Source organism: Marmota flaviventris, chromosome 3 (genome assembly GCF_047511675.1).
Source record: "Marmota flaviventris isolate mMarFla1 chromosome 3, mMarFla1.hap1, whole genome shotgun sequence".
NCBI classification, from domain to species: Eukaryota; Metazoa; Chordata; class Mammalia; order Rodentia; family Sciuridae; genus Marmota; species Marmota flaviventris.
In genome coordinates, this window is record NC_092500.1 from 166,260,397 (window position 1) to 166,272,215 (window position 11,819).

The following is an 11,819-nucleotide window of genomic DNA, read 5'->3' on the forward strand; positions in this document are numbered from 1 at the left end:
CCAGCATTCCCTGCTGGAGGGATGCTTCCTCCTGGTTTCAAAGCCTCTGTGGTTCCATTTCCTCCACACAGCTCAACTCTAGAGAAGCACACTACCCCTAGAATGCTCACCCATCCTCACCTCTGCCCAAGTTCCTTCCCTTTGCCTTCAGCTACACTGAGTTAACGTTCTGTAACATGCCACACTCTGGCCTTAGGCCTCTGCATTTCAGCCAGAAGAGTCTTCCCTCTCCCTGCCCTCTCACCCAGCTAACTCCTGCTTGTCTACTCAGCTCCTTTCTCCTCAGAAGTCTTGCCCACAGAACCTCAACAGAGACACGCTCTCATTACATCTCCAGTTCACCAGTACTGCCAGTCATACACTCACTGCACCATACAGAAATTACCTACTTACTTGCCTGTCCCATTACAACTGTAAGTTTCTCAAAGGCACACGTCTGGTTCAAATTTATATTCTCAGCACCTAATGCAGAGCCTGGTAATATTCAAAATGAGGGAGACTTTAGAAGTCCAAAGATTGCTTGTTTCACAGACTAAGAAATTGTGGACTAAGAAAGATGAAGTGACTTATCAAAGGCATCAGGAGAAAATGGACTAACAGACAAGTCTTTTGACTGTACATGGACTACTACTTCAATGGACACCAAGCCCCAAACTAGCTAGGATCTATTAAGAAAATTTCTAGAATCTTGCTGTATCCTTACTGTATCTGGGAGTCCATGCTTCAAGACGAGAAGTGCTCTAGAAAGGCATTCTGATTTACACCTGCAGTACTTTGCATAGAGTGAGAGAGAACCACAGTAAGCTTCATTTAAATAAGAGTCCAGGGTACACCCTGGGATGATGCAGCTGTCCCTTTATTTAGAAAAGCATGAAAGTTTTTATCTTATTCCACAAGAAGTGATGAATCACTAATGGGACCTGGTATACAAAGCTAGATAAAACGTACAGTGCTTTATCCAGTTCCACGTTTTAGTCTTCTGCTTAATTTTTTATTTGATCAATATTACTTTAGCCCTGAAAATGTTTCTAGATTAGAGACAGATAAAAATTTAAGGGGAAGGAAAATAGAAAACTAAAATCTGAGTCATTCACCAAGTTATAAGGAAAAATTAATCTTCACTCATAGAAATATACTGATATTACTTATATTTCTGGAATGGTGATAAGAAGCTATGGTTTTTATTTATCAATATTCTTTTTTTTTTAAGTTTTTTACTTGATATGTAATAAACCTTCCTTTTATGGGGTATAGTGTAATCATTTTATATGTATACATATGTGTAATGATCAAATCAGGGTAATTAGTATTTCCATCTTAAACATTTATCATTTCTTTCTGTTTCTCTAATATTTTAAAGATAAGTTCCTTGGCTAGTTTGGATTTAATATTTTTGCCATTTAATACATTGATAAGAAGAAATAAAAGCCACTGTATCTCTCTCTTTTTTAATTTTTTTAGTTGTAGATGGACACAATATCTTTATTTTATTTATTTTTATGTGGTGCTGAAGATTGAACCCAGTGCCTCATACGTGCTAAGTGAGCACTCTACCACTGAGCCACAACCCCAGCCCCGCCACTGTATCTCTTAAGATCTACAGTCCACCACTTAAAATCTGTGTTATTAATCATCACTGTAGAAAAGTTCACCCCCAGGCACTCCTGATTCTTTCATTCTGAATGCTCCTAACAGAAGGCCGCTGCCCGTGGAAATGGTGCAATGAAGAAAAGAGTGAGAACCACTGATTCAAATTACCTGATGGGAAGCCAGGCCTTAAGTTTTACAAATTGCTTAAAAACAAAAGTATCTTTAAAAACTGCCCATAATTATGTTAGCTCTTTTATGTTCTAGTCATTAGAAGTGTTTGGATAATAGTTTTTAAATCACAAGTACGTGCAGTATATTGTCTCACGAGATATCTGAAATGGCCTTGCCATTAAGATGGTGGACTATGGCTACCAAACAGGAAAAACCGTCCTGCAGTGAATGCCAAACAGCAAGCATGAGGGTGGCCATGGCGAGTGAGGCACTAGGGAGTCGCCACAGGGCACAGAAGGACATGGTTTTGGGTGTTTTATCAAGGTGTTAGTCACGTGTACAAACTAGAAAGGAAGGAGAAGGAGAGTGAGCAAGGAGAGCTGTCGGGTGCTGGTGTGAGTGCAGAAGCAGGCCGAGGACAGGGCGGAAAGAAGGGGAGGATATGGAAGGCACCAGAGAGAGCAGGAGCTAAGCCAGGCGGTTCTCATTCACATACCTGGTTTTATTTTCATCACCACAGGCTTTCGGTTTTTATCCCGCATCTGTCTGATGTCCAGCAGATCACGAGGATTGCCGTTGTGCCGTGGCCAGCAATATACAAATATCCGAGACCCGCTGCTACCACAGTCCACCACGATTCCATAGTTTACATTGGGATTACTGGTGTCTGTAGCTTCAATGTCTGTAACTCGTGCCAAGTACCTTATGAGGAAGATGCACATGCTCTTAGACAGAATGTCATCCTACACCTACGTGACAGAGAAAATGTAGCACCCAAGCACCACGCCTGATTTCTAAGCTATGCAGTTTCCTGTGGCATTCTCAGCATGGACAGCTGATGAGCCAAAAGAAGACAAAACAAGTGGTTCTGAAAAATATCTATACCAGGGCTGTGCTCTTTATTCCTCTACAGAAGCTCACACAGGTTCCAAAAAGCAAATCATTCCCAACCTACAAATGCTAATTCAGAAATCGGCTTAAGACATCATAGAGAAGAAGCTTTTGTTTAAGTAACTACTCCTCTTATAATATCAGTTGGGTGGTCAGTGGGCAGCCCCTCTCAAACATTTCAATTTTTCATGCCATGTGGCAGTCAGTACAGAATCCAGGTCCTATAGCCACATTTCCCTTACATTTCAACCTAACTCAAATGCCTTGAAGCCTTAAAATGGCATGTTACAGTTAGAATGCTTGTGTCTTCCCCCAAATTCATTTGTTGAAAACTAATCACCAATGTGATACTACCCTCTGAGAGGTGATGAAATCATAAAGAAGGAGACCCCAGAGAATGCACTCTACTTTCATCTTGCAGGGACAAAGCAAGAAGGTGCCATCTATGAACTGGGAATCAGGCCCTCAACATCAAGGCTGCTGGCACCTTATCTTGTACATCTTATCCTCTAGAACTATGAAAAATAAATTTCTGTTGTTTATGAGGTCTACAGTATTCTGTTGTAGTAGCCTGAACAAGATCAGCCAGAAGGTATGGCATCCCTTCTAGAAAACAGATGTTTTCATCTCTTACCTTTGAAGTTTCTTGTCTCTGGATAGCCGCCCATACTTATTTCGGATTATGATGACAGAAAAATACAAAAGTGAGACAGAAGCAGCCAGGATGCTAAGGACAATAATTTGGCGTAAATTGGTATTCAGAATTCGAGGACAACCTACTGGAGAGATGCTAAAATGCCAAGAAGCAGGAAAAAGGCAGGAGATGCCGATCCTGAAATTCCAAAAAACAGATTTTAAAGCAATATGCTTCAAAGAGGCCTCCCCTCCCGGAACTGATCCTATGGGTAGATGTCCAGCTGGAGCTCCTCCTACTTGCCAGCCTGTTGGTGTCTGTATACCAGCACGTTCCATGTTGCTGTCTTACTACAGACATGTTATTAGAAAATGATATGCGTGAGAATTAGGCCCAGATGGTAAACGACACTGGGTGTACTGTCCCCCTCTTCTTGAGAGCATTGTGTAGATTTTAATTCTACCCTGCTCTGTTCCCCCCAAAAAACAAACTTAAGTGTTCAATCAGATAAATATATAAATTGATAATAAAGTCAGTTTAAAAATTATGAAGCCAAAGGAAAATGAGGAAATTGAAATGCCTGTTGTGAGCATGCTGTCAGCTAAGCCTGAAAATGTGAGCAGCCCAATCCAGGAGACTCTCCATGATGTGTAAGTAGCTGAGGGAAGTAAGATTTCCCTCACAGTGAATTCCAAGGCAAATTTCTCCCAGAGGCCTAATGGACAAACAGATTCTTTAACACCTCCTCATAACAAAGTCAATAAAGGTGTTATGACCTGTTTTTAGAAAGATTCCTTTGAAACATTTTAGTAAATAGGAAACATTTTAGTTTATGTGAGGAAGGAGAGACTCATTCTAGAACTACTATTAGGCTTTTTGTAAAAACTCTCAATACCTGTAGGATAAATTTTATTAGTTTATATTTAATTTCTACACTGTTCACTTTGAGAGTACTTATGGATTCAACTTCCTCACTGAGGGGGAGGCAGCATGCCAACTCAATGCCCTTTCCATTTGTAGTTTCTTGACTCCACAGGGATCCGGCCACTCCATGGCATCTACCTTCCTACAGTATCACTTTCCTTCACCTACTGGGCCCTGAAAGAATAAAGGTGTCAAACTCTAAACATGTTTCTCTTGGGATTTATATTTCTTTCTCTCTCTTGTTTTTTTCCTTTTTTAAAAAAAAATAATTAATTTATTTATTTTTCCTAATGGTAGTTGGACACAATATCTTTATTTATTTTTATGCGGTGCTGAGGATGGAACCCAGGGTCTCGCACGTGCTAGGCGAGCGCTCTACCACTGAGCCATAGCCTCAGCCCCCTTTTTTTAAATAGTTTTTTTTTAATTGTGGATGGACACAATACTTTTTTTTATTATTTATTTTTATGTGGTGCTGAGGACCAAACCCAGTGGCTCACACATGCTAGGCAAGTGCTCTACCACTGAGCTACAGCCCCAAACCTCTCCCTCTTGGTTTTTTGGCACCCAAATCTCAGTTTCAAGACGGCCATTAGCCCATCACTCACCTCCCCATGCCGAAAGGCCAGCTCTGAGGCAACGCTGTGGGAGTTGGTGCTGCTCACACAGACAGTGCTGAGGTCCTCATCTAGTTAGCGCCCTTCTGTTTCAGAAATGAGAAAAAGACAGTGCCATCAAAGGAAACGTCTATGCTGTCAAGGGCACACTTCAGTCCAGCCACACAGATTCTGATATGTGATCCTTGTGCTGAAAGGGTTGCAAGTATTTATTTTGAGCAACATACTTCTAATTTCATGCTGTCAGGGATGCAGGACTTAATCAAGAGATGATTATAGTCTGGCACTTGGTAGTACTAAGGATCTCTGGAACCCCCCCCAAATATTGGGTTATCAAATAGGTCTTAAATGTCTTGTTGTGCTGAATGTCAGGGAGAATCTGAGGAGGTAGGAGGTATGCAGAATGATTAAGTAAATGGGAATTGGAAATAGCCATTCATTTGATAGATATCTATCACACTTCCCTTTTATACAAAGTGCCACATAGATGCTCTTCCCAAGTTGGTCCTCTGACCCTTTCACCATCTTTGCTCCTCCTCCAGCTCCCACACCACACAGCACAGAGAAGCCAGAGGCATCTAGCCAGGGCCTCCTATCAGGCTGCTGAAGCTAGGGGATATTTCCAAGTCTTTCCATGGCACTGGTTTTCCCCTTCTGGCCTCCTAAGACTTCAGTCTTCTCTAGTCGGCTTTGAAGCTCCTGAATACTCCTTCCGGAGGGAGCTCTGCCACTCCTGTTTGCTTTGGCACGCCCTAGGTTCTATCCACTCCCTTCTAACTTAATCACTGTTCCTGATCAGCCTCAATGTGGCTGCATTCACCTGATGACGTAAAGCTTCCTCCACGGGCTCTTCTGAGCTGCGATATAGATCTTCAGCACCAAGACATCACCATCTGAATGTGGCACAGACCATGAAGCATTTCTGTAACTGAACTTCTAAACTGCCATCCCCATCCTCTCTCCTCTCTACCTGCTCCTCCCCTGCACAGCTGATCTCAACTACCCCAACCTGCTCAAATCAGAGAACAGAGTTGTGACCCCACCTCCACTTCATCTTCCAGACCCAATTTCTTATAGATTCCTTCCATTTTTTTAACTTTAGCCTTTCTAAAACCCGTTCCTTTTCTTTGTCACCTTCAACAAGGATAGGTTCTTGTTTCATGTGCTGTCTCACCCAGAGACTTGCCAATGTTTCCCCCCCACCCACAGGCACAGATTCTTCCTCTGCAGCTGATAACCCACTCACTGCTCCACTCAGGACCCTGATCATATTATTCCTGTACTCAAAATCCTCTAGTGGCTCCCACCCTCTTAAAGTCAAAGGCTTTACTCTGACCTCCAAAGTCCTCCAGGCTCTGGCCCCTGCTCTACTGGCCCCTTTTCACTGCATTCCAGCCACACTGTGTCCCTGATGGGCTTCAAAATGTCAGGTACTCTCTGCTCTCTGACCTTGCTGCTCCCTCTTCTTGGAATTTTATGGCTCTATGGCTCACTTTCTAACCCCCTTCAGGTCTCTACTCAAATGTCATCTTCTCAGGAAGCAATAATGACAAACATCCCCCTCCACCCAGCTCCCTTCCATGATTTGTCTCCTTAACATTTACTTCATTAAGTATCTACATAAGTGCTTATTAGTGCCAGTCCCTGCTCCAAATGTTTTGCAAATATTGAGTCCTCCTAACAGCATAGTAGGTAGGTACCCTAATCGTGAAGTTTTAAAGACAAGGAAGAAAGGCTCAGTACCTTGCCTAAGGTCAGTGAGTAAAATGTGGAGCTGGGATTCAAGTGTGAAGCCCATACTCTTCTCTGTGTGTGTGCTTTCTCCCATTCGCATGTCTGCCCCTCCAAAATGAGTGCTCTTTGGGGTAGGGGGTTGGGACAGATTTAGGCTTGCTTAGTGGCCATGTTGCCACCATCACAGATTCTGGGAAAGGGCTGGCAAGATGCCAAGTTTTAGAGTTCTGGGACTCAACACGGTCAAAAACTTCTACACCAGCATGATCTTTCCAAACTTGACAGCTATTAGAGAAACTCCCCACTCCAATTCTTCTCTTTCACTGGGGGAAAAAGGTCCTAACTCCTTAGAATGTAAAAAATGCTCCTCAAGACCTAGTCCTGAGAGGCTCAATATGGCAGCCGCCTGTCATTTGTGGCTATTTAAAGTAACTAAAATAAAATAAAAAATTAAGTTCCTTGCTTGCAATAGCTTCATTTCAAGAACTCAACTGTCACATGCAAAATCTGCATTAGCCAATGCAGATGTTGAACTCTGACAAAATCATAGAAAGTAGTCCGTACAGCACTGAGCAAGTCCAGTCTCTCCTAGTCACAAGGTCTCAAACCATCAATGAAGAAGAATGTCTACAATAAGACTTTTGGACTTCTGTATGTTTTAAGAAAAATCCCTTCCAATACACATGGCTTGGGAAAATACTGTAACACTCATAACAAAAATGAAATATGCTTCACTTATAAAACATTCTTATAAAGTAATAAGAGAAACAATGGAACAGAAAAATGGGTAATTGGATATTAACATGATAAGAAATACAAATGGTTAAAAAAATCTAACTTCATCAGCATTCAGGAAACAGACTTGACAGCTATCAGATTGGCAGAGATTTAAGTCTGATCAGACTTTGGTATGAAGGTGATGTGGACATCAAGTACTGATGGTGAGACTCTAAATAGGTACTAACATTCTGGGGGCATTTGAGTAACTTAAGTGAATGTTTCAAAGTGCTCACCCTCAGGCTGGGATTGTGGTTCAGTGGTAGAGCACTTGCCTAATATGTGTGAGGCCCTGGGTTCAATCCTCAGCACCACATAAAGATAAAGAAATAAAATAAAAGTATTGTGTCCATCTGTAATTACAAAAAAAAAAATTTTTAAGTGCTTACCCTCTGCTCTACCTCCCATCCTTCCAGAATTTCTAGGAAAATTATAGGGTTAGCTAATTAAAATATGTACAGGATGTTCATCATAGTAGTAATGTATAAGAGCAAATCACCATTACTAATGTCCATTATTGAGGTTGGTAAAATTAAACACGGCATATTTATGCAATTGAGTACAAGGTGATAATTCAAGGTGATGATCTAGCTTTATATGTATTGAAATAGGAAGATGCCACCATACATTAAATGAAAACATTCCATCATGCATAGAGGGAAAAACAGAAGGAAATATATAAAAATGTTAATAGTGTTTGCTTATTTCTGAACAGTGAGATCATGTGTCATTATTTTCTATTATTTGTCTATGTTTTTCAAAGGACGTATATTAATTTTATCATCAGAACAAATAACATAACTAACTTCTAACAAGCTACCTTTGACTGATGATATTGCCAGTTTCCAGCATCAAATCCCCTTTGGCTATATGCAGAAAGCCTATTTTAAAAACTCAAGACAGAGTAATTCCAATGTGAACAGTTTAAAGAATCAATGATAGAATGTGACAGCTGAACTAAGAACAAGAGAAAATAAAATTTTAGTAACACACTATTAAAGGCAAATGGGTCCTAAGGGAAGAAAGGCCTTTAATGAGTTAATGATCAGGACTAAAAAGGTGATAGGAGAACAAACTAACTCCAGGAGCAATGAACCCAGCTCCAAGTTTCAGGAAGTTTGCAGATCGGTACAGAAATACTAATACTCAGGAAATTATCAAGAGAACTTGCAGTGGGAGCTCAGAGAAGAGCAAAGGAAGGATACTGCCAACAGAAAGGACTCCTAGAGGTAGAAGACAGCCTTTGGTTGGGGTGAGAATGGAGAATATCCTTCAAAGATGCACCCTAAAAATGATGAAAGTTATCTGTCTTAGAACTTTTTTTTTTTTTTTTTAGGATATGTGAGGGTTTTGACAAGAATACATGATATTATTTTAAGTTTAGAAATGTGTGTTTAAAGACAGAGAAAAAGGACAGTTCATAATTTGCTGAAGTGATTACTCTTAGTTAGGACAAAAGTATGGCTGATTATTGGCTAGCATCCAACAACATTAATTTGATATTAAAATGTAAACTCCAATAATCCTTTCAGTTAAGAATCTTGGCACCAGAGCTTAAGAAGGCAAATTCTCAGTAATACTGCAATGTTTTTAAAAGGCCTAACATGCATTAGATCATCATCAGAGAGACACTCAAAGCCTGGTTATTTCAGTTGGTGGGTCCTCCTTAGCTCATCATCCTTTAGCAGTGTGAAGCTCATTTGGTCATGGGTCAATGTCTCTGTCAGTCTCTCTGTGACAGTCAAGACCAACAACACAAATCAACTGCAAAGTCTTCTCTGGTGATAGATGCAGGATGCAGTGAAACAGGAACTATGGAACTCCTGAATCCAATGCAAACAAAGTCACCAACAGGTAACAACTAGGAGAGGCAGGCCTTCCTGAATTAGAAAAGGCAGATGACAGGTTTCAAAAAAAGAATCATTTGAATATCAAAGGATCCCAGGAGGACCTTGAATAATTGCAAATATTTGAACAAAGTTTCTAAAAAACAGCTGTCTTTTTTTTTTTTTTTTTTTAAGCTGCAAAAAAGTGAAGGTGCCAGTTGGCACTGTGATTTCACTAGGGTAAAAGATACACCTAAACAACTCTGATCATTCTGTTTTAAGAAAGCATGGTGGTGCCTTTATGATGTGTATTTTGTTCAACTGCATCGGCTCTGTAGTCTCTCAAATATGATTTTTCCTTAAGGTCCATATTCCAAACTTATTGAAGCCCTGGCACCATAAATTCAATTAGTCCAGGTCTGTGGTCACAATTTTTTGATGCAAACAATACCACCTTCCAAATTATCCAGGTGTAATAGAGATAACGCCACTGCCAGGGTTACCTGGCTCTCAGCTTTAATTTTCTTCTATTGTGCCAACATTCTATTCATCGAGTCCTGACAGTTCTTCCTCAGACATCCCACACATCAGGGATGACAGAGCAGACATGACTACCTAAAGACTATCTTGAAGGGTCACTTCTGCTTTCATTGTGAACATCACTTTGTGTAAACACCTCTTTATAAAACACTGCTTTCAAAATATGGCAGTCTAAGAACTTTCTGGAATCCTGTGGATCAACATAAACTTCTCTGTGGGGAACCCAGGTCCCTCTATCCATCAACTGTTCCCATCTTATCTCACCAACCTGTTCTGTCCTCAGTCCAGATAACATCTCTATGCTCTGATGAGGTGGTCTCTCCCACACAAGCTGTTCTCATGCCTCCTCTGGCCTTTAATAATGCCACTTCCTCTAACATTCTGCTCTCAATATTACATTTTTTTTCAAGGCCCAATGAGCAGTAATTTTCTTTGTCAAGATTTCTTTTACTTCTAATGTTTTACCAACTCTGAGTCTTCTCTTTCTTCATGTATAGTCTATTTCAAATAAGCATCCTCAATAAATATGTACAGAATATAAATTCTTAAGTTAACTCTCATTTTTGTCTCTTCTTCCTAGGCTATATTCTCAAAGGGTAGACATCATACATTTCCTGTTAGGGTCAGAAGAATGTAAGTCATTGATTCAATATGTAACAAATACAGGTGACAAATAAACGTCAAGGTAGAGCAATACACTACTTATACAAATTAGTGCTACTTTTTATAATTCTGTAAAAGTGTCAAACAGAATTAAACCGAATACAAACAGAAACATGGAATATCAAAAAACAGAGAGAACAATCTTTTTAGGCTTTCTCCAAGGTTAGACAATTAGGTATTTTCATCTTATAAAGCAGAACATAAAACTGCGATGTAAACTTAAGCTGGGATTTGAGTCTCTTAATTCAGGATTCTTCAGTAACCTCTAGTTTACCTCCAGCATGCAAAATTCCTGAATTTATAATCCATCTCTTTCATTTCCTGGCGATAAACATTCTCTGAAAATGCTCTGCACCTGTGTTCATCTCACTGCGATCTGAGGACCCCTTCATGTCTTGGGGCATACTCTAGAGAACATGACAACGGTCCCTTTAGAAGGTGTCCACGCATTATTTGAGAAGCACTGCTGTGCATCATTACTTTATCACCCAATTAGCTCCATTATGCCAAGGAGAGATCTAACATGAAACTTACTAAAAGTAGAGAAGGGCAAAAATGATGGTGTACATGTAAATGTCATGATTTTGTGCCTTCTGCCTGGGCAGGTTCTGCTCACACTACCAGCCAGGGAGGGAAAACCCTGCGTGATCGCCGTGGAGGCGCGACACGAATGCGGGTTCGTGCCACCGGGGCTGGGGGCGAGCACTTGCCACTCGGGGTCGCAGCGCTGCCAGGGAGAACCCGGATGTGGCCTCGTGACCCGGGCAGGAGGAGTGGGGGCCGCGCGCGGGGAGGGCTCCGGAGAGAGTCCTCCGGAGTCCCGGGACGCGGGCTGCTCTGGGCCCGCTCGCCGCCCCCAGCGCTCCAACCGTCCTCGCCTACACCCGTGGCTTCGGCCGCTCGCCCTCCCCTCGTCCGTGCCGGGAAGACGGCCTCACCTGCTCGGCAGGCCGGGGTTCCCGGGACCGGGGTCCGCGAGCGAGCAGCATCACGGCCGGCGGGCGAGGCGGCAGCACAGATCCGCTTCCTGGAGGCTCCGCTCCGTTCCCGGAGCCTCGCAGCGCGCGGCCCCGCCCCCACTCACGTCGGCGTCTCGTACGGCAGCGTCGGGAGCGTGCGCGCCGGGAGCGGGGCGGAGCCCAGTCGTGGGCACTGAATCCTGGTCTACGCAGAGGGGTTCGCTGCGCTGCCTTACGCCTCTCCGAGGTTAATGCTCAAACCCGGGGCGCCGAGGCGGAGGCGCCCGAGGTTCCCGCCGCCTCTAGACAGTGTGGTTGTCAGCGAGCCGCGCTGTGCTGATGAGACCGCAGTTTATCTTTTCTTGGTGCTCTAAAGATTGTGGAAAATAACACTGGAAAACCGAAGAACTAGGCATTGGGCTGGGGAGGTAGCGCGGTGGCAGAGCGCTTGCCTAGCAAGTGTGAGGCCCTGGGTTCAGTCCACCGCACCAGC

The 11,819-nt window shown here is 42.4% G+C and overlaps 1 protein-coding gene across 10 annotated transcripts in view; it reads right to left on the bottom strand.

Annotated features, from left to right (window-relative positions):
- The window catches only part of Entpd4 (ectonucleoside triphosphate diphosphohydrolase 4), a 32,307-nt gene extending 20,889 nt beyond the window's left edge, over positions 1–11,418 (bottom strand). For 5 of the 10 annotated variants that reach the window (XR_011707186.1, XR_011707188.1, XR_011707187.1 and 2 more), the window contains exons 1-2: positions 3,287–4,803; positions 2,258–2,463 (exon numbers count right to left, since the gene is read on the bottom strand). Coding sequence is in view for 6 of the 10 variants with exons in the window: in XM_071610579.1 (XP_071466680.1) it covers positions 2,258–2,463; positions 3,287–3,624 (544 nt within the window). In the remaining 4 variants the exon portion in view is untranslated. The other 5 variants (XM_027926910.2, XM_071610580.1, XM_071610581.1 and 2 more) reach the window with 4 other exon arrangements.
- Between the last annotated feature and the right edge of the window lie 401 nt (positions 11,419–11,819).